Source organism: Crocuta crocuta, unplaced genomic scaffold, assembly GCF_008692635.1.
Source record: "Crocuta crocuta isolate KB4526 unplaced genomic scaffold, BGI_CrCroc_1.0 scaffold310, whole genome shotgun sequence".
NCBI lineage: Eukaryota > Metazoa > Chordata > Mammalia > Carnivora > Hyaenidae > Crocuta > Crocuta crocuta.
The window spans coordinates 587,941-610,979 of NW_027532609.1; the positions used below are offsets into that span (position 1 = coordinate 587,941).

General features: G+C 42.5%; 1 protein-coding gene across 2 annotated transcripts in view; it reads right to left on the reverse strand.

Moving 5' to 3' along the window:
* SCAPER (S-phase cyclin A associated protein in the ER) overlaps positions 1-23,039 on the reverse strand; it is a 488,585-nt gene that overhangs the window by 34,030 nt on the left and 431,516 nt on the right. For both annotated transcript variants that reach the window (XM_077780475.1, XM_077780477.1), the window contains exons 27-28: positions 22,246-22,401; positions 2,636-2,873 (exon numbers count right to left, since the gene is read on the reverse strand). In XM_077780475.1, the coding sequence (XP_077636601.1) occupies positions 2,636-2,873; positions 22,246-22,401 (394 nt within the window). The remainder of the gene's footprint in view (positions 1-2,635; positions 2,874-22,245; positions 22,402-23,039) is intronic.

Consider the following 23,039-nt stretch of genomic DNA (forward strand, 5'->3'; position numbering starts at 1 on the left):
GCTTTAAGTAATCCCAGGCATTGAACAGAAGAGTGAAGGAGCCTGTAGATAATATTAGCTCCCAGCCATCTGTGTCAACCTGCCCCTCCCCGCCCCCCATTATTTGAGCTTCTCACCTGAAGCCCTATCAGAGAGTAGGGACAAGCTACCCCTACTGTGATAAGCCCTGCCTGAATTTTGGACCCATAGAGTCTGTAATCATAATAAAATGGTTGTTGTCAACTAAGTTTTTGTTTCCATAAAAGTAACTGGAACAATAAGGTAATCATGGGTCGATGTATTAAAGGCTCTGATACTAGAAACTCTGGGCATGAGGGTGCCCACATATGCTGATGAGGAGTAACAAAGACACACATTGGACTTGAGTACTGAAAGGATGGCAGTCAGGGGGAGGTCCCTGTGAGCTTTCCTGGTCCAGGCACTTGTTAAGTGGAAAAGAGTACCTGGGAACAGTGTCTGGGGAGAGAATGAGAAACAATGATGCCCAAATTGACTAAGATAAAAGAAAACAGGAGGAAAAGAAAAGGAAAGAGAGACTGAAGAGAAATACGGAGATTCAAGGGGGACAGAGAGGAAAGAAGCAAAGGTGCTGGAGAACTATTAGGAACCAGCCAGGAAAGGGCATTCTACTTGGGAGGCAGGGCATCTGATTCTAAGAAAGGCTTGAACAGGGGTGCCTGGGTGGCTCAGTCGGTTAAGCAACGATTCTTGATTTCTGTTCAGGTTCTGATCTCATGGGGTTTGTGAATTTGATCTCCGCATGCGGCTCTGTGCTGAGAGCATGGGGCCTGCTTGGGATTCCCTTTCCTTCTCTGCCCCTCTTCTGCTTGCATGCACACTCTCTCTCTCTGTCTCTCAAAATAAATAAACATCACAAAATAAAACAAAAAACAGAATGGCTTGAACACTCTTTTGAGTCACTCTGGTATCTTCCCTGCTGCTTTTTCAAGTAGGGGGTACATTTCAGGCTGGATGCAGCAAGAAGCTGGAGAGGAGCAACCTTGCTCTTTATGTCAGCTTGCCATTTGTGCTAGAAATAAGCTTTTGATTTTTCTAACATTATTGGCCACTGTGCCTAAAGGCCATTAGGGGAGCAGGGCTGGCTGGAGTTCAGTGGTGTTCTGTTTGAGTGAGGCTGACCAGGCTGTGAGTTTACAGGTATGGTGTGGGGAGCGCGTGGATCTGGGCTCCGACACTCCAGACAGGCTGATGGAACGGCTGACTTAATACAGATGCTTTTGTTTATGATGTGGAGCACCCTGCAGCAATATAAATCCTGGTCAGAAGACTTATAAAACTGGATGCTAAGAGATAGCTTTTAGATATTTTCTTTTCATAATCCCTGGTAACAAAGGAAATCACTCTAGTTGGACTAGTTGATGGGTAGACTGCTGGTCTTCATGTTCTAAGGATGAAAACTTAGTGTCTCCTCCTGATTTCCAAGCTGTTTCCACACAGAACACAATGGGCCTGGGTCTGCATAAAGCACAGATGTTATGTTCAATCCAGAGGCAAGAATCACTGGATTTTCTGGAGCAGATATCTACTATTTTAGGTGTGCGTGTAAACTCTCAGAACTTTACACATTATGTAGTTACCATCTAAAGCCATAGTGTTCATTTGCTTTGGAAACTGAAATGCATTAGTCCTAAATAGAGTTCTGTTCTTGTGATGGATAAACTAACTCTACCAAGTTGAAAGATATTGAATCCAATGTTACAACTTACTCACTAATTTCCTGTTGTGAACAAAATGACAGGAAGACAAGAATTCCACATTTGTCATCAGCTAGAAAACAAGCGTTTCTTCTAGCTGGGAATGGCCAAAGACCACCATTTTCATACATTATATCTCTATAACCTTTTTCCCTCTGAGGAAAGCAATTTATCTAAATTATGGGTTCATCATCTGCCAAGTTTGTTCCTTTTTTAATGAAATCACTTGACAGTTAATAAACTGAAAGAGAAAGTCTACTCCTTGGGGCTTGCTCTGTTCCAAAGGTTCAGTGTTTTTGAAAATTAAATTTCCTACATGAAAAAAAATCTATTCCTAAGCTGACAGTCTGGTGTTATAGCATAAAGCAATTTTTCTTTCGTTTGCTATAAAAACTTAATTTATAGAGGTGTGCACATACAACTATACATGCACTTTACACTGGACACAAATCAGTTAAATCATAGGAAGTCATATCAATAAATTTATCTAACTTTGGTTCTATTTATGTAAAACTTTCTTTAATATTTAAAAGTTGATGGAATAATAATGCCTTTCCATGAAGAAATCAACACAGAAGATTTAGTAGTAGAGTGGCACAGATTTTGGGGTCAGAAAATCATAGGTACCAGGCCTGGCACAGCCATGTGCAAACTTGGGCAAATTATTTAACTGCTAAATTTCCCATCTGCAAAATGGGTATACTATCTTGCAGGGCTATCATGAGAATAAATGAGAAAGCATATGTAGAGTATCTAAAACAGTTCCCAGAAGATAGTAGCTTAATAAATGGTGTGTATTGTGATTTCCTTTATTGTAGTTTTCTCCATATGTCCCAATCGGGGAGAGGAACCTCACATCATTATCTACATTAAAACATTAACTCTTGTTTGGTTAACACCTCACTAACCAATGCTTGTACCTGGAAAGCAGGCAGATCAAGAGCTGCAAAACTGTTGAAGAACTGTAAGCTCTGAATGGCCACTTGGACCGTGTTCTGAGTGTAACTCTCCTTGGGACTGGCAGTGCTGGGGTCCAAGATGGTGCCGTGGAAGAGGACACAGTAGAGCATGTGCAGAACTCCAGCCAGGTCTGTGGCTTGAAGAGCCACAGTCAGTCCTGTGGGATCCTGGCGATTATTGTCAAATACGCTGTTTGACCTGACAAAGAAACATTCAACTCTTTAAAAGAAATCTACTTAAAGGATGTTAGCATTTTTATAGGTCAAATGGAACAAGACAAGCAGACCGTTAAAAACAAACCATCTGAGTTGTATAATAAGGTAACAAGAAACCTCAAGGAATAAATGCAGCCTTCCCCTGCCCTCCCCCTCCCCCCATCAGACGCAACCACTGCAGGAGTGGCAAATGAGCACTCTGCGATCAGTGCTGAGCCTGCAGCCCACCCTCTCGTCCTCTGCAGCCTAGGGAGGTTCACTTTGCTTAGGGTCTAGGTCTAGGCAAACTGGACAGAGTCCATGAGAGCTACTGGGACTCAGAAGTCAGAAATCCCATAGTTTCCTTTCTGGGTACACAAAGGGGATCTTCTCAGGGGAGGCAGCTACCAGGAAAATATGAGTCCTCAAAAAAAAAAAAAAATGGGCTTAGTGATGTGTTGGTAAATGTGGTGGGGAGACACTTCACCTGCTTTTCAAAGCATGGTTCCATCATCAAGGAATATGGCAGGACATGTTGTAGGGGCCAGACTCTCAAGAACAAGCAAGTGCTGGATTAGCTTTATAGAAATCACCATGAAGTCAGCTTAGTAACTGGTGGGCAGAGCCATGGATGAATAAGAAGCAATAGCAGTGGCAAATGAGCTCCTAAAATCAATAGTAGAGCCAGCAAGGGTTTGCTAAAGCCACCTCACTCCTGAATCAGGTCTATATCAAGCACTGAGTGACCAAGAGCCTGCAGTTATAATAAATGTGGCTGCCAAGCATTCGTTCATTCTTTCTTTCTTTTTTTTTTTTTTAAAGAAACTACACCCAAATTTCTCTCTGAGGATCTACCTCTCTCTCTTATAACCAATATCCTTCATTCAGGTGGGCCCCTTCCCCATTCACTCTGACTCAAGGACCTAAGGTAATAAAAGGCACAGTTTATTCCTCTGGCTGTTCAGTATGGCCCAGGGATGGCACAGGTCACAATGGAGGGAGATTCTTTTGCTGAAACGCTTGGAAAAAAGCTCTTACTTTTTCTCCATTGGGTCTAAATCAGAGAGATTCAAGGTCTGCAGCTGCTATAGCCACTTGTGCTGTACAAATCCTCAGGCCTCTCCCTGCTGTTCTGAGTGGGCCACGCATCTTCTTTCATGGACACAATTTTTTCTCAGGAAGAGAAGTTACGAGTCCCTGTTCAGTATCTTCCTTTACGATACTCTTCCCTATTTTTAACATGAATACAAATCCTCACTACACTCACCTCCATAGCTTCATTTTTGTTCCTTTCAGATGCAATCTGGAATGTGAGAGGGGCATTAAAGATCTGTGCTTATCTCATTAACCCAGAAACACTGAAGACATGCTGCTCATTAGGGGCACCTGATGAGGGTGGTGCAGTTGGTTAAGTGCCTGACTCTTGATCAGCTCAGGTCATGATCTCACAGTTTGTGGGTTCAAGCCCTGCATCGTGCTCTTCGCTAATGGTGTGGAGCCTGCTTGGGATTCTGTCTCTCCTTCTCTCACCCCTTCCCCTGCTGTGCTCTCTCTCTCTCTCAAAATAAATAAACTTAAAAAAAGAAAAAAGAGATGCCACTAATTAAATAAGAATGTGGAAGTGCTGGCTGGCAAGTGTCTAGTATCTTGTCTAGTTTTCTAACTCATAACTTGTTTTTTCCAAAGGGATTATTTTTTCATTTTCATTTGGTACTAGTTCATCAAAGAAGAGTTTTATTCATAACCATGGTATTTATTTCTTGAATGTGCACTATTTCTGATATTGCTAAGGATGTGAGATAACATTATGTATCTTATTCTCTTCTCAAGAAAGCAGCTGTCTTAGGAAATGCTGTCCTTTCATTGTTCTATAACAGGATCTGCTAAATTCACTCACATCTTTTACCTCATCTCACTCTTAGTTTTTCATGGTTGGTAGGGAAGGTATTAAACCCATTCACTGCTCACACGAAGATTAGTTGAGATGTTTTAGGTCATACACATTTGTCCATGGAAAAGACAGGGTACCACGGGGACTTTAGACTCTTTAAAGGCAATGCTTTGTTTGAGGACCAAAGCATCCAGGCTAAACAGGAGGTGACCTCTTCTTTTCTCTCCATCCCTCTTCTTAAGTCAAATATCAGAGGTGTTAATTGAATACTGCTAAAGTACATGGGGCCTGTAATGTAATCTTGTATCATCATGGAGAGATACTTTTTGTCTTATGGGACTCAATAAAAACACAAAGTTGAGAAATGATGTTTGCTTTTAGTCATATCTGAACCTTTACACAAACTGTTAGCTTATGTCAGTTGGTTTTTCCTTCCTTTCTTCCATTGTGGCCATAAGAACTTGGGGTCAGACCCTGACTAGAGACATGAGTAGAGATTAATATGTCTGACTTTATTACATAAGCTCCAAAAAGTGGTCTGTGCTTGCTTAACACTGACTGCCTTTTAGAACCAATGGCAAGCCAGAAGACATTTCTTCCTAAAGTTAATTTCCAATAGGCTTTTTGAACCTTGGGGATGAGTGATGTCATTGCTGGTGACAGCAGTTTTACTGCTCTGTGATTCAGAATGCTGGCCTTTCCCTTACTGCCTGTGTTGTTTTTAAACTAATTATCAGCATATTCAAATGTAGATACTCACAAATAGAACTTCATCACTTAAAACAATTTGTCATATTTGGGGCACCTGGGTGGCTCAGTTGGTTAGGCGTCCGATTTCGGCTCAGGTCATGATCTCACGGTTCGTGGGTTCGAGCCCTGCGTCAGGCTCTGTGCTGACAGCCAGCTCAGAGCCTGGAGCCTGCTTCAGATTCTGTATCTCCCCCTCTCTCTGACCCTCCCCTGCTCACGCTGTCTCCCTCTCTCTCTCAGAAATAAGTAAAACATTAAAAAAAAAAAAACAATGTGTCATAATCTTTCTTTTCTTTTTTTTTTTTTAATGTTTTTTATTTATTTTTAGGAGAGAGAGAGAGAGAGAGACAGCGTGAGCAGGGGAAGGTCAGAGAGAGAGGGAGTCACAGACCAAAACAGGCTCCAGGCTCTGAGCTGGCAGTCAGCACAGAGCCCGACGTGGGGCTCGAAGTCATGAACCGCGAGATCATGACCTAAGCGAAAGTCGGACGCTTAACCAACTAAGCCACCCAGGCGCCCCTGTTCATAATCTTTCTAAACTTTTAGATGACACGAATTCACTGCTACTACTTCTTCAAGAGAACAAATGCAGACAAAAAAAAAAAAAGTGAAGGTCATCAGACTACTTTTTCTTCCTTTCTCCATAATATTATTTAGGAAAATACTAATCGTAAACTATACAACAACACATCTCAGGTTCTTCTGCAATATTCTCCTGATGAAATAAACACGATAATTTGGAAGAATGAATTAAATAAGCACTTGATAACTTAGATGTGGAAATGGTTCAAAATGCATATAATATTGCTTCACAGAAAAGACCATTTTAAAGTGAGCTTACAGAATTCACAGGACAGAAAGGCAGGGAGAGGACTTGTCTACTGCCTTTGGCTTCCACAGGACTAATGTAGACCTGAAAGGACTTTAGGGAATGTTTACTTTTGATTTAGTCTGAATTACAGATAATTTGTCCATGAACAGGCCACTGGCTCCTGTTGGTCTTAACTGTCAGTTATAATCACTTTAAGCCTAAATGTTTATAATGAAAATGTAAAAGGCCTTATTCATATCAGACATTAAGTTACAAAATTTTCTTTTAAAAATACATGGAAGATATGGGAACTCAGGTCTGAAACTTTATATATTATATTCTGAGATCTCAATTTTACCGAATTTTAAAGTGTTTTGGTTTGTTCTCTAGGACTAGGGATCTTAGTGGTCCATTAATTTCTGCTCATTAACAGCCAGATTCAATTAGGGAAAACTGTAACTGGACCATCAATACTTCTGCGCAGCACCTGAAAACTTTACTTTGCCTTAAAAGAAAGTATTGAGTGCGTGGAAGACAGGAGATGAAGTCAGAGAGGCCAGGAAGAAGCCCAGGTAAGATCTTACAGACCATTGTAAGGACATTATAAGGATTTTACTGGGTGAGAAGGAAAGCCATTTTAAGGTTCTGAGCAGATGAATGATGTATCTGGCTTAGGTTTAAAAAAAAAATCACTATAGTGGGTGCCTTGGTGGCTCAGTCAGTTAAGCATCTGACTTTGGCTCATGTCATGATCTCACAGTCCGTGGGTTCGAGCCCCACACTGGGCTCGGTGCTGATAGCTAGCTCGGAGCCTGGAGCCTGCTTCGGATTCTGTCTCCCTCTCTCTGCCCCTCCCCCGCTCACTCTCTGTCTCTTATCTCTCAAAATAAAATAAAGACATTAAAAAAAAATCACTATAGCTAACTAGTTGAAAAGCTCTAGAAGAGCCAAGGTAGAAGCAGGGAGGTCAATCAGGAGGCTGTTAGAATTATTCAAGTAAGAGGGGCGCCTGGGTGGCTCAGTTGGTTAAGTGTCCGACTTTGGCTTAGGTCATGATCTCGCAGTTTGTGGGTTCGAGCCTCACATCAGGCTCTGTGCTGATGGCTCAGCGCCTGGAGCCTCCTTTGGATTCTGTGTCTCCCTCTCTCTCTGTCCTCCCATGCTCATGCTCTGTCTCTCTCCGCCTCTCAATAATAAATAAGAATGTTAAAAAAATAAAAAAAGAATTATTCAAGTGAGAGATCATGATGGGTGAGCCAGGCTGGTAGCCATGAATGTGGTGAGAAGTGGCTGGATTCTGAAAATCTTCAGAAGGGAAAGCCAACAGGATTTCCTGATAGATTGGATGCAGGTGTGAGAGAAAGAGGAGTAAATAATAGTTCAGTGATTTTTGCCCTGTGTAGCTGCAAGAATGTGGCCGAATTTATAGAAATGGGGAAGACAGTGGATAGAGCTCACGTGGGGCAGAAAACTAGGAGTTCAGTTTTAAACTCGTTAAATTCAAGGTGCTTGTTAGACATCTAAGTGGAGATAATGAATTGCAAGTTGTATAAAATGAGCTTCCCAAGGGTAGTATTTTCTGTCAGTTTTGTCCCCAGGGCTTAGAACAGTGTCTGACACATAGTAGCCTCTCAATAAATATTTGTTGAATGACTTAAAAAATATACAAGCCTAAGGTCAGAGGAGTGGTCCAGACCACTTGGGATATTTGGGAGTCATCAACACATACATGGTATTAAGGTCAGGAGGTCATCCAGTTAACTGAACATAGATAGTGGTCTGAGGATTGAAACCTGGGATACTCAAACATTTGGAATCTGGGGAGGTAAGAAGAAATGAGCAAAGAAACTAAAAAATAGAAACCAGTGGGGTAGGAGGAAAACCAGCAAAGTGTGGTGCCCTGGAAGCCAAGTGAAGATAGTTTCAAGGAGAAGGAAGTAATTAATAAAAATGTTTAACTAAAAATAAATGAGAACTAAGAAAAGGATGAAATTGGTATCAACGACTGTTAAATCCTATTTTTAGATTATAAATACTAACCGCATACGTTTAGAACAGGAAGAAGGTGAGTGACGGGACTGGAATACAGCTCTCTGTGATAAGTGGAAGAAAAGGCTTAGCAAATTAGCTGCCTAACAGTTCTAATGAGGATATTGTGTTGCTTGTTTGCCAATGAGTATAATTCAATTTTTGACTGAATTAATAGGAACACAATGTACACAACTAGAAAGGCTTAGTCCTGCTCCACTTCCCTGGGCGCACTGGGTCCAGCACTGGGTGCCATGCTACATTGAGGGCCCTGATGCATCAGAATGTCCTCAAGAAAGTGACCTGTGTGGTACAAGTATCTGGAAACAGTGTCATCTGAGGAACATCTGATGGAATTGGGAAATTTATGTCAGAACCGGAGGCCATAAAGGTTATTTTCAAACTGAAGAGGTATTATATCATTATTTTTGACCCCAGAGAAGAGACATTATCTGAAAGCAGATATTAGATAAACGTACAGAATTTTTTCTAACAATTTGAACATCCCAAAGTTAAATGGGATATTGATGAGGTATTGCTGCATTCTTCCTTATTCTGGAGTAAGTGGAGGATCACATCCATGTAAGTGGCAGAGGGCACTCAAACCTCAGCTGGGCACGGAACACAATGATGTCCGAGATTCTGTTCAATCTGAGGATGTTACACTAGCTGTGAATCTACTTTGAAAATTATACTCTCCTGTGTGGACACACATAGGTGCATGCGTGCACACACATACGTGCATGCGTGCACACACACCCTGTATCTGGTTTAATGCGGTTCTAATTTTGAGCCCCACTGAAGGGAATGGGGATGACTTAGTGGAGGTGAGAGAGCAAGAGAAAACTAAAGGTGAGAAAGATGTATGCAGAAGCATTAGAAGACATCTGGACATTCAGTTAGAGAGGAGAAAAAATATAGGGGCAATTAAAGAGTAAGATTATTGGGAGGGGTGAGGCTCGCTGAGACTTGGGAGGATTTCCAAGGTTCCTGATGCCAAGTTTCAGTTGAACTCACAGAGGAACTTCTGAGAAGGGAACCTTTCTGGGAAGGGAAATGGGAGATGATGAGAAGAGATGGATGTTCTTGCTGTTTGGAACTGACAACCCGGGAGCGGCTGGAGATAGAGGAAGACCAAGGGGACACCAGTGGGAATGGGAGGGAGAGGGTGAGGCCACTGAGAAGAAACCTGGGCACAGGTTTGAATGGAGGCTCAGGAAAGTGAAGATAGAGAGGTGATGGGCTCAGGACAGTTGGGGGGACAAGTAAAGGTGGAGGGAAGGAAGGGCAGGGAGGAGCCCAGGAAGTGAGAACAGGAGCGGCCCTGACAACAGGACGCGGTTCTGGATCCTGGAGCTGCAGGCCAGGGCTGCTGTCCAGAAATGCCTCTCAGGTGGGACATTTGTAACCTCCCAACTTTAGTTTTCTCGTTCACTGCAAGCAGCAAATGGCCCTGTGCTGATTTTGGCTAGTTTTGCCGATGTTTTGGCTTCTTCTACCTCCAGAAGTCGGCAGTTAGGCTCAAGAAGCTCTGCCAGAGGCTCTGCTGTGTTGCCAGGGGAAGGCAATTGCTTCTGCTGGTGGGGAACTGGGAGGAAAACACCGTCATATCAGCGCTGCATGACGCCTGCAGTGCCCTCCTAATTGATCTTTCCTGCTTCCGTTCTCATGCCTCTAACCCATTCTTCACAGAGTAAACAGATGCCTTTTTTATTTTTTAAGTAATCAGATCATGTCACTTGGCTGAAAATCCTCAAATGGCTTCCCATCACACATAGAATAAAACCCAAACTTCTATGCTCTCTGTCCTCATCTCTGGGCCATTACTTCTCTGGCTTCATCTAGCACTTTCTTTCTTGCTCATCACATTCCAGGATACTGCCTTCTCTGTTTCCGGAACATACCCACCTCAGACGTTTGGGAGTCATCAACTTACCATTCGTCTCCAGTAGAATATTCTTCCCTTAGCTCTTCACATGGCTACCTCCTTAGCTTCAGTGTCATCTCCCCAGAGGGGCCTTTCCTGAGCACTCCATCTCCAGAAGCCCCCAACTAAGCCACTGCGCTGTATTATCCTGCTATTTCCTCATACTGCTATCACTAGCTAATATGACCAAATTTGTTTCTTGGTTTATTGTCTTTTTCTCCTGTTAGATTGTAAGTTCCATAAGGATAGGCATTTTGTTCAATACCATCTCTCTAATACCTTGACAATGGCTAGCACATATCAAGTGCTCAATAACTAATAATGAATAAAGATCTGTCAAAGCAATGGAAGGAAGTGAGGAAGAATTCGTCTCATTCCTTGCTAAGGAATGAGGGCTCTGGATGTCTCCCTCTTATCTTAGAGGAGGAAGAACATGGGATGTGGGCAGCCCTTCTTCCTATGTTAAGTGCAGGTGCAGGAAATGAGGCCCTGGCACAGGTTAGTGACACACATTGGTATTTGCTAATTTTGCCAGTCAAAGGCTATTTCCGGAGTTTTTATTTTGTTTCTAGACTGGTGCTAGGTGCCAGAGGGTAACTGCTAAGTCATTTAGTCTCTTAGGGAAATCTTGTAGTTGAAGACATAAAACAAATACACAGGACAAGGGAATGAATGAATGAAGCAAATGGATATCAAATAAGAGGCTCCATCTCCTATTTCTGAGGCAAGCATTCTTTCGATTATATCAGATTGGATTCTGGGAGACAGAAGCTAAAGATTTTGTCTAAATCTAGAAGCTAAAACCTAAACTAAGGTTTTAGGTTTTAAAATCTGATCAGATAACAAGAATCAGGAGCACAATAAGGTAGTGAGGAGGAGCAGCCAATTTTGGGTGAAAGCCGATGAGTCTAAGGATCTGACGTATAAATAGTTCTTGGTAGAAATCACCAGTGGGAATTCCAAGAGGAAATGTCCATCAGGGCCTTGTCTTGGATAGGACTTGTACCTTAATTTCACTTGCTTTTGCCTTGATTTACTTTTTCCTACCCATTTTCTTTTGTTCTTTTTCCCCATAAAAACCCCACATATACTGTAATCCCTCTCAAATCTTTTTGGAAAAAGGGAACAATATAATAAGTATATATTACAAACAGCACCTCAGGCAAGAGGTTGTGGTGACAGATATGTTAGTCCCTATCTTCCCCTGACTCGTCTGACCCTGTGAGGGAAGAAATATCAAATTCACTTTTACAACGTGAGGAAACAGGCTTTAAGAAGCTAAAGAATCTGCCACTGGTCCCAGAGCTAAGAGGGCAGGAGCTGCACCCACGCTTTTCTGAGTCCCAAACCTGTGCTCCTCAACACAACTGTGCACGAACGTTCTCTTGAGATCTCGCCCTCCAAAGTCCTACAGCCAGTGGGAGTCTGACGACAGGAGCATCCTGGACATATTCTGCTGCTCTGAGCCTGGTGAGCCGATACGGGTACTGCCAGTCTGCCCTCATCATACCCTATCCTCCCTGGGAGTAGTAAGGCAGTGAAGGCTGCTCTTAAACTTCAGTCCTGTTGGCCATGGCCCAGACAGCTCCCTTTCTCTGGCACGGTGCCTAGTACACAGTGGACACACAAGTTGAACTGTAGCAATGAAGTGGTCATTGTTCTGTCCCTGTAAGTCAACTAAGGCTTTATTACTAGCTGGGATGGATTTTTCTGAAATCTCGCAACTAGCAATCACCCAGTTGTGAATACGGAAACAGCCCAGAAGCTCCTGCTCTTATATTCCTCTCACACTCTGGATCTGAAGCATATGGTAGTCACTGTTCCTCATCCTCTACTGGCTGCTGTGCTCCCTTGGACAGTGTGAGCAGGACTGCTGAAACAAAACTCACAAGGAGCACTTAGCCTGGGACATGTAAAAAGTGCTCAACAAATGTAACTTCCTGAGTCCTATTATATGTACTTTATTCCTATTTCCCAATCCCAGAAAGTCTTTTGTCTATGGACAGTGGCTAATGACCACCAAAGGTTTAAAAGTTAACAGGTGATGTGAAAGGACAGAGTGACAATACTAAATATGAGACTGTGGAGAGTACAGAAGACACATGGGAACAGGATTCTGGAAACACATTTATCTACAGGGTAGGCTGGAATGTGGCAGATAGTGTTTTTCAAACACAACCATGGCAATATTTCTGGTCCTATATTTCTAGAACCTTCATATTCCCCATGAAGAGGTGAAGTCTATTTCTCCTGCCTCTGAAGCAGGGGAGGGGAGTGTTTTGAAGGCCTTGATGAATAGAATATAGTGGAAGTAGGCTGCATGACTTCTCTGGGTAGCTCATAAAAGGTGATATGGTTTCCACCTGGTTCTTTGTCAAGATGCTCCTTCTGGGAACTGGCCACCATGCTGCGAGGAAGCCCAGATTGGCCTATGCAGAGCGACCAGGTGGAAGAGTCCTCAGCCACACGAACCACAGATATGTGTGAATAAGCACTCAGATGATTTCAACTTTTAGCCTTCAAGTCTTCTGAGTGAGGTCCAGATATCGTGTAACAAAGATAAGCCATTCTCTCTGTATCTTGACAAAATTCCTGACACAGAGAGTCTGTGAGATTAATAGATGGTAGGTTTTTTTAAGATTTTATTTTTTTATGTAATCTCTACTGCCAGTGTGAGGCCTGAACTCACCACCCTGAGATCAAGTGTTGCATGCTCAGGGGCACCTGGGTGGCTGTTAGTTAAGCGTCTGACTCTTAAATATATATTTTTTTAATGTTCATACATTTTTTTTAAACATAGTTTATTGTCAAATTAGTTTCCACATAACACTCAGTTCTCATCCCCACAAGTGCCCTCCTTCATGCCTATCCCTCCTCCCCCCCACATCCATCAGTCCTCAGTTTTTGTCAGCATTCAAGAGTCTCTCATGGTTTGCCTCTCTCCCTTTCCCCCACCATTTCCCCCCTTCTTCTCCCCCTTGTTCCTCCGTCAAGTTCCTCCTAATCCTCCTATACGTGCAAACATATGATATTTGTCCTTCTCTGCCTCACTTATTTCGCTCAGCATAACACCCTCAAGGTCCATCCATGTTGCTACACATGGCCAATGTTCATACATTTTTGAGAGGGGGTTGGAAAGGGTGGAAAGAGAGGGAGGCACAGAATCTGAAGCAGGTTCCAGGCTCTGAGCTGTCAGCACAGAGACTGACATGGGGCTCAAACTCAGGAATGGAAAGATCCTGACCTGAGCTGAAGCAGGATGCTTAAGTGACTAAGCCACGCAGGTGCCCCAAGCGTCTGACTCTTGATCTCAACTCAGGTCCAGATCTCAGGGTCGTGAGCTCAAGCCCTGCACTAGGCTTCAGCTGGGCATGAAGCCCACTTAAAAAAAAAAAAGAGTTGCCTGCTCTACTGACTGAGCCAGCCAGGTGCCCCAATAGATGGTTGTTTTATGCCACTAAGGTTTGGGGAAATCTTTTAAACGGCCATAGTAACTGGAACAAGGAGAAGAAAAGCAAACGGAAATATGTTGAAGGGTGAGATCAGGGACGTTCAGGGAGAAGAGCAGGGTTAGAATAGTCTGTATGTTGCTAAGGAACAATTAGGAGTAGTTCTAACAGGTAGCAGTAGGGAGACAGGTTAGAGACTGGAATAAGGAGAGACTTTTTAAAGCATTAAAACTTATCAATGACAGAATAGGTTCCCTTAATAAGTAATGAGTTCCCTGACAAAAGAGATATTCAAATACAGAATGGATGAGATTATTGGAGAGATTCACACATGAATAGAAGACTGGATTAAGGAAACTTTAAGGTTCCTTCCAGTCAACAAAATGGGACAACAGACGAGATCTGGGTACAAGGAAGACAGAGGAGACAGAGATGATGGCATCTGGAGTCTGATGATATTGTACATGAGGAAAGAGACGGTGGGAAGATTAAAAATATCCTTTTCCATTCCTTCTGCCTCCTGCCCAGATGACTGTTAATGGTCCCTCCCACTTTCTGCCTCCTCTCTAATACATTATTCATCATATATTCCTGATACCTGATAAGGCTCCCAAAATATGGTTCTTAGCATATCACTTCCCTGATCAAAGGCTTTTCACGACACCACTGCAACCACATCTTAGCAAATCGTTTCATATAGTTCACACAAGTCTTTTTACAGTTACTACCTCAGTTGAGCCTCATTAACAACCTGGGAGGCACTAAAATCACCACCACATACATCCCCAAATCCAGCTCAAGTAAGTACTTTATTGGTTCTTCATTTGTTCTGTCATGATGTCTTTGCTTTAGCTATTTATCTACCTTTCTCTCAACTCTAAATGTTCTAACTCTTTCTTTAAAGGTCCAGATTTAATTTTAGTTGCTCTAGGGAACAGGTAATTCCTACAACTAAGAGTGATCTCTCCCTCCTCTTAACTAGATCAATGATGATGTAATGACAACAGCCAATGTTTATTGAGCATTTACTACGTGAAAGGCAGTGTGCTAAGTGCTTTTCAGGGTTATCTTCTATGCTCTGTACCACTCTGCCTTATACCATGAGTCTTTGTATATGCATCTTCTTTCCTCTACTAGCCGACAAGGTCCTTGAGGACACAATTGATGTCTGAGTCATTTCTGCTTTCCCCAAGCTTAGCACAGGGCCTGGCACAGAGCAAGTGCTACATAAATATTTGTTTAATGCATGAGTGAATAATTCAGGCAGGCAGAGTTAAAGTTTACCTTTGCCTGAACAAATGGTTTTCAAGCACCCTTAAACACTTGAGAAGTACTCATTTATATCCACATAATTAATGAGCTAAATTATAAATTATTCTTATCTTTTTTGACACAGTTTTTCAGGGACCTTGGCTAGAACCAAGGGACCTTGGCTAGAACTTGTTAGCGTAGTTTATGGAGATGAAAACAAAAACCATGAATGCATATAACAACAAACTCCTTTTTGTGTAAATATAGTCTAGAATTCAGAATAGTCTTCTTCAACCAATCAGAATTAGCTAGGTTTTATAAGCGCCTTTTCCTATTCTGTACGGTCATCAGGCCTCTCAGCTCTCTCCCTGTGGACCCACTGCTACTTAGCCCTCTTACTACAATGCCCAGCACAGTTATGGAGCTGGTCAATGACTGCTGATTAAGTGAAAGGCCTGTGTTGGTTGTAATTCATAATCACTCATTACTGTTCTGCTCCTGTTAGCACCTTCAGGGGGCCTCAGCGAGTCTCAGCCAATTAGGGCAGTTGAGATGCTGCCCTGAGATTTGAAAACTACCCTTTTCTCTTTACTACTTAAAGGACCAAGAATGTAAAAGTGATTAACAGTGACAAGCAAATAAGCATTTCTGAAAGTCCCCCTTTCAGGCTGTTGAATTTCATTTAAGTCATTAAGAATAATAACTTGTGAAAAGTCCTTGGGTTAAAACTCTGGAATCATCCTAACATAACATCAATCCTTTCACCAGAAGATCACAATTTCAGTTTTTACTTACATGCAAGTTCAAAACCAAGCCTGGTACAAAAATCAAGTTAGTCTTTTCTCCTCCATGCTGAAGCAAAGATTAAGAACATAAACTCTGACACCCAAATTGTCTTTCAGAAAACCTAGGTAAAAATTAGTAGATTAAGGGCACAATAGGAGAGTAGGGCAAAGGCAGCCGGGCTGTAATCACCATCACAAAGGCTAGGCCACCAGCAGACTGCAGTATTTACTCAAAGCCCTGGGCTAATCAGCTTCTTAATTATCTCAGGGCTCACCAGCTCACAAGAAGGCCTCTCTGGCTCCTCTTTGTCTTTTTATTCCTGCTGGTCATAAAAGAACTTTGACAACAATCCTTCCTCAACTCCTGGCTCTGGCTGGCTCATCCTGATAGCCAAAACAGGCATTATGTGAATTACTCCAATACAACAACAGCCACACTACCTTTGTCCCCAGACACGGCTGTGACCTTGCAGACAGAAACTCTGACACACATAACAAAGTGCTTTTCATAGGTCACTGTAGTTTATAGTTTAGAAATAGAATTTCCATTAAGAGATGGGAAGCAGTATGAAATGGTCTGTAAATATTAGAGGCAAGCTGATCTGGAGAGGTAGAAAACACTCCCTGTCTTCTTGTGGCTTGGTGGTGTTTGGGAAACGCTGAAGACTGAAGGATGAGGAAGAACTGCAGTTAAGGATCATTCTTTCATCTCATTCACAGAAGCAGCTGCTACTGCTAAGAACTTCCTAGGTAAGTTAAACCAGGAAACCACCTGGACGCTCTTCCCTAGTATTCTAGGGAATACTGCTTTTGTAGCAAGGCCTACTAATAGAAACTGAAGCTGGAGAAGGAAATTATAGTGGGAAAATGGATTAAGAATTCTTAAATACTACCAAGGGTTAATTACTGATTTATTTTAAATCCAGCTATATATGTACAGAAAAACAGTTACACATATATACAAAGACTTTGGTCTACTTGGATAATCCTTAGGCATGCCTAGGAACAAACATATTTCTTCTCTGTAAAACTGCTTATATTTCCTAAATTTGGAGACTCTACCATCCATCACTCAAAGGCTTCAAGTCAGAAACCTGGGAGCCATTTTAGGTTCCACCTTCCTTTTACCTCCCACCAAGCTCTATGCCATCTCTCTCACATTTATTCTGTCTCCTCTTAGTGTTTGCTTCTATTTCCACTGTCCCCACAGGCCCTCAATATTTCCCACTTGGCTCATGCAAGTCCTCTAGACCAATGCCTTTCCAGTCATTTCTACACTTTTCAGGAATGATCATTCTATAACAGAAATCTGATCCTTACTCCCTCTTAAATTTCAGTGGCTTTCTATAGCTCTAATGTAGTAGCACATCAAACTCTTGTCTCCCTTTCGGCCTCCTAGGTGCTAACACCTATGGAACTCATTTAAATTTTTAAAAAATTTTTGGGGCGCCTTGGTGGTTCAGTCGGTTAAGCATCTGACTTTGACTCAGGTCATGATCTCGCGGTTCGTGGGTTCAAGCCCCGTATCGGGCTCTGTGCTGACGGCTCAGAGACTGGAGCCGGCTTCTGATTCTGTGTCTCCCTCTCTCTCTCTCTCAAAAATAAAATAAATATTCAAAAATATATAAAATAAACATTGAAACAAAATAAAAGCTTTTGTTTAAAAATTTTTTTTTTAATTTATTTTTGAGAGACAGATACACAGACAGAATGTAAGCAGGGGAGGGGCAGAGAGAGAGACACAGTATCTGAAGCAGGCTCCAGGCTCTGAGCGGTCAGCACAGAGCCTGACACGGGGCTTGAACTCACTAGCCATCAGATCATGACCTGAGCTGAAGTAGGATGGTTAACTGACCGAGCCACCCAGGTGCCCCACATGGAGCTCATTTAATACTTCATCTCTCGTCACTCTTCAAAGTCACACAGTGACATCAAACGGAACATGAGACAATATCTTGTATATCTGTATCTCTTGGTTTGGGTTGCCTCCAAACCAGACTCTGAAACAAGGATATGGGTGCAAATAGTTTACTTTTATTTTTTAAAATGTTTATTTACTTATTTATTTATTTTTGAGAGAGAGAGAGAGAGACAGAGCATGAGTAGGGTAGGGACAGAGAGAGAGGGAGACACAGAATCTGAAGCAGGCTCTAGGCTCGGAGCTGTCAGAACAGAGTCCGATGTGGGGCTTGAACTCACAGACCGAGAGATCATATGAGCTGAAGTAGGATGCTTAACTGACTGAGCCACCCAGGTGTCCCTGGGTGCAAATAGTTTATTTGTGAGGAAGCAAAGGAGAGAAAGAGGGAAAGGAGAAAGCCAATCAAGGATTGGTAGTGCACAGGTTACCACTGGGGTCCCTCTTACAGAATGTGCAGAACACACAGGACCGTCTCAGTGAGGGTTAGCGGAGCTGGGATATAGTCCACCCATTTATTGTTGGAGGGTCACTCCTGTAGGTATTAGCTCCCCTGTACTTGTAGCAAACAGCTACTTGTCCAGAGAACATCCTCAGGCAGAGAAGTACAAGAAGCTATTGGCAGGTGACCTCCAGGTGGGCCAAAGACACCAATAACATGTTATATCACAGAGTGCACATATTATTCCCTTTTTCTCAGTTGCATTCTTCCCCTCCATTTGTCTTCCTGGATCCTTTTAGATTTAGTTCATTGAAACCTTTCTTGATCTCCTGTGGGAGTGCCTTACGTCCTTGTCTGTGAACTTTCTCTTCTAGTGCAGCTATTAGTTTACAGGTCTGACCGCACACCAGGCTCTGGGATCCCTGTGGGCAGTATCTTGGGTACTTGTCTTGGTGTCTGGCGCAGGGCAGATGCTCAATGTCTATGGGAAAGGATGTGACTGTGTGTGTTAAAGAGAAGGGGATCCTGCTTTCCATACATGTAATTGAGAAAATCTTCAAAGAACTGAAATATATACTCCTACGTTTTGAATAATACAAAGTCAAGTGTGTAGGTGAGAGCACGGAGGTAGGAATCTTATGTCCTAATTCAAGTCAGTTTGGCTCAGTTGCTTTCCCTATAAAAGTGAGTGGCTGTGACTGATCTCTAAGCTTCTTTCAGGCTCCAGAGATTTCAAGTGACTAAATCTGTGTGTAAATGAAAGCCGAAGCCCACAAACTGTACAATAACCACATATGGAAATGCTTATGTGTGTGATATTCATCTGGATTCAACGAAAGAATACAGGTGACAAAGCCTTGAGATGCTGGCAGGTTTATAATGCTGTGTGTACACGAAAGAACCACTGTCGGAAAGGGGTCTTCTGAGGGAGAGGACACCTCCCAGGGAGCGCAGGGGAGCTAGCTGGCAGTGGGCTGTCCTCCAAGCTGGCAGGCGCCGATGCCCTACGTGGAGCCCTGGCTCCGCTGCTGGCCTCTCTGCCGTGTGGTACCATCTGATCATATTTAGGTTACAGACTCACAGACTGCCACCTCCTAAATTCTCATCTAATCCCTGGAACACGTTCTGCTTGCATTTCTAGAAGGTAACAGACTAACGGAATACAGGTTATGCTTGGCTTCCCTGACAATCAGGTAGTCTTAATCTTCCTAGAAATGTGACGGGGTTAACAGAGGTAACAGCCAAGAAAGAATAGGTGGGTGCTGGGGTTCTATGTGTAATAGACTAAAAATTGTTGAGGGGGTTCATTTTATTTTTTATTTTTTTAGAGAGAGAGCATGCATGTGAGAGGGGGGAGGGAAAGATGGAGAGGAAGTGAGAGAATCTTAAAGCAGGCTCCATGCTCAGCATGGAGTCAGATGCGGGGCTCCATCCCACAACTGTGAGATCATGATCTGAGCTGAAATCAAGAGTCAGACACTTAACTGACTGAGCCAGCCAGGCACCCTCAGGAGGTTCATTTTAGAAAGCAGATTCTCTGTTTTAAAATATTCTGAATGTAGTCATTGGCATTCTATGTACATTGAAAATGGGTGGATATTTCTTCAAGCACCTAGAGTTTAGAAGTTTCAGAATTTTTTAGTTTATTTATTTTGAGAGAGAAAGAGAGAAAGCGAGAGTGACCGAGCATGAGCAGGGGAGGGCAGAGAGAGGGAGAGAGAATCTCAAGCAGGCTCAATGCTGTCAGCATAGAGACCCATGTGGGGCTCGATCTCATGAACCATGAGGTTATGACCTGAGCCAAAATCAAGAGTCAGTCACTTAACCAACTGAGCCATCCAGGCACCCCAAAAGTTTCAAATTTCAAATTTTAATTTTAGTTTTAATTTTCTTCTTGACAAATAATAAAACAAAAACATATAATTTTTCCCTAACAAATCAATGGCATAAAAAAAGAGGCAGAATATTTTATAGAATAAAAAAAGATTTAGGAGATATAACCACCAATGTCACCTGAAATTTGGATTCTGATTCCAATAAACTTATGGTAGAAAGATGTTTTGAGACAGTGAGGAAAAGTGAACATGGGCCAGGTTTTTACAAAATTATTGTTTATTATGTTAGGTGTGATAATGGCATGGTATTTATGTTTAAGACCTCAGAGATACATGCCGAATTATTTTGGGTGAAATGTCATGATAGCTGAAATTTGTTATTACATGCTCTAGCATAACTGCTTCTTGCCAAACAAAAAACTAACAAGACAAAACAAAATACCCAGGGTGTGAGTAGGAGGACAAGATAAGATTGGGAAAAATAAAAATATTGATAATAGTTGGAGCTAGATAATGGCTATCACTGGGGTTTATTATTGTACTCTCTCCTTTTGAGTATATATAAAAAGATCTACAGTAAAAAAATTGTATGTAGTGCTGTTTAGAATTTAATTGTAAGATAATTATTTTATTAAACAATTAAACATTATTTCTTGTTTTTTTTTTTANGAACAGCGAGATCATGACCTAAGTGAAAGTCGGATGCTTAACCGACTAAGCCACCCAGGCGCCCCCATTATTTCTTGTTTTTAATTTGAGAGAGCGAGAGAAAGCACACGCATGTGAGTGGGGAAGGGTGGCAGAAGGAGAGAGAGGGAGGGGGGGGAGAGAGAGAGAGAGAGAGAGAGAGAGAGAGAGAGAGAGAGAGAGAGAGAGAGAGAGAATCCCAAGAAGACTCCATGCCTAGCATGGAGCCTGATGTGAGGCTTGATCCCACAACCCTGGGATCACAACCTGAGTCAAAATTGAGAGTTGAATACTCAACTGACTGAGCCACCCAGGTGCCCCTACTGAACATTCTTATTATGCCTAAAGGCTACATCATATTCCTATCAGAAACACTGAATCATTATTGCAAATGATTCTTTTTTTTTTAAGTATTTTTTTGAATGTTTATTTTTGAAAGACAGAGACAGAGAGTGAGTGGGGGAGGGGCAGAGAGAGAGAGGGAGACACAGAATCCGAAGCAGACTCCAGGCTCTGAGCTGTCAGTACAGACCCAACATGGGGGTTGAACCCATGAACTGTGAGATCATGACCTGAGCCGAAGTCGGATGCTCACCTGACTGAGCCACCCAGGTGCCCCATATTGCAGACGACTCTTAATTGGTGGGAGGGGAGAGAAAAGAACACAACAGGGGTTTATTCTGCCCCCGCCCTGAGGAATTATTGCTTTTGTAGATAGTCCACAGGATCAGGTGAGGGGGAGCCAACCAGTCCAGCAGTTGTCCCTGACCCACTGGTTATAATCATGCCCATAGTGTAGAGGCTACTTGTGGGCAACCAACTTGAACAATGGAAACCTGAGTAAGGTAAAGGGCCCATGGCGACCCCTAGCCAAATACAAACAGGCCCAATAGGTGACCCTCCTCAAAATATACATAAGCCCTAGCTGACCAATGGGTTTTTACACCCAGACCCTGGACCTCCTCACCTTCCCCTTAACTCCAGCCCCTCACCATTGCCTCCTGGCAGACAGTCTCTCCTTTGCTGTCCTGCCTGCTGCTCCCTTGCAGTATTTTCAATAAAGTTCTCTTTTGTACTGCCTCAGGTGAATTCTCCCCAGCCTCCACCAGATCAGGTCTCCCCACACATAGGTCATATGTAACTTTCAGGACGTATAGTTTCTGGATGGCTCCCTTCCCTTATTCATGAAGGTATCTTGGTGAAAGATATAAAAGGAGAAAATAAACCAGCCTCAGAGGTTGTAAATAAAACCATGTGAACACAATCATGGACACTATGAGGCTGTGCTGTATTGTGCTGAGGGCCTGTCTTGATCTGGTGTAGGCTTTGTTACTGACTCACTGACTCAAGGAGAATCACTTAATTCCTCTGGATTTTAGTGGACACCAAAAAGCATAAGACTCTGACAGGAGTGTGTAGCCAGGGAAAAGGAAGAAATATGAGGCTAGTCTCAGTATGGGAAACCAAGAACGACAAAGGGAGGGCAAAGAAGAAAAAAGGCCAAGATGACCACTTGCATACCTATAAAATGACGCCAAGATGGGCAGAACTTAAGAGACGTCTCCAAGGTGAGTCCAGATTGGTATCAGGTAGAAGCCTTACCTTCTGGTGACAGCAAAGCACAGTGTGCAGATTCCATGCAAGAGTCCTGCAGCATGCTGCAGAAACGTGGCCATCTTGGGGTTCTCGTCCACTGGGCCTTGCACTGAGAGGAAGCAGCCATGAAGCTTGTTGATCAGACCTATGTTCACCACATAGCTGGGTGTAGGGAGAAACATATGTGTTAGTCTGCACAGGCTGGCCGTTTCTTCACCTTCAAAGACAAATCTTAACGAACACAGGCTTAGACCCCTCAGACAAGCAAACAACAGCTTTGGGTAAAGCATCTCAAGTAACAATTTCCTTAGATTCAGTCCTGAATAATCAGCTATTTCTGTAAGCGATTTGCTTCCCTCTTTTGGTTATTCTGATGCTATTTTTTTTCAAGAAAGATGAATGAAAATGATCATCTGATCATTTTTAGTGGTCTAAAGAGTCTGTCAATATTTGAAATGATTTATAATTACCTCTACACTCTTGAAAAGCAGTACCTCTTAAAGTACCAGAGACAAATTCCCTAGAATGTAGGGATTCAGAAAATAAGATGATGCTACCCAGATACTCTCGTTCCAACCTATATTTCTAATGCAACTGTAGAGTCTCTGTTTTTCAAAACTCTGTCATCATTAAGAGTATAACAATGAGAATCTAATGGCTTTCTGTTATGAAAAGTATTAGTCTTGACAATTGACAATAACATTTAAGAAGTCACTTTCATCTTTTCATCCCATTAAACAGCTTTCCAGAGCTGTTTATTAAACTAGACCAAAAATAGTGGTTCTTTTATTAGCGTGCAA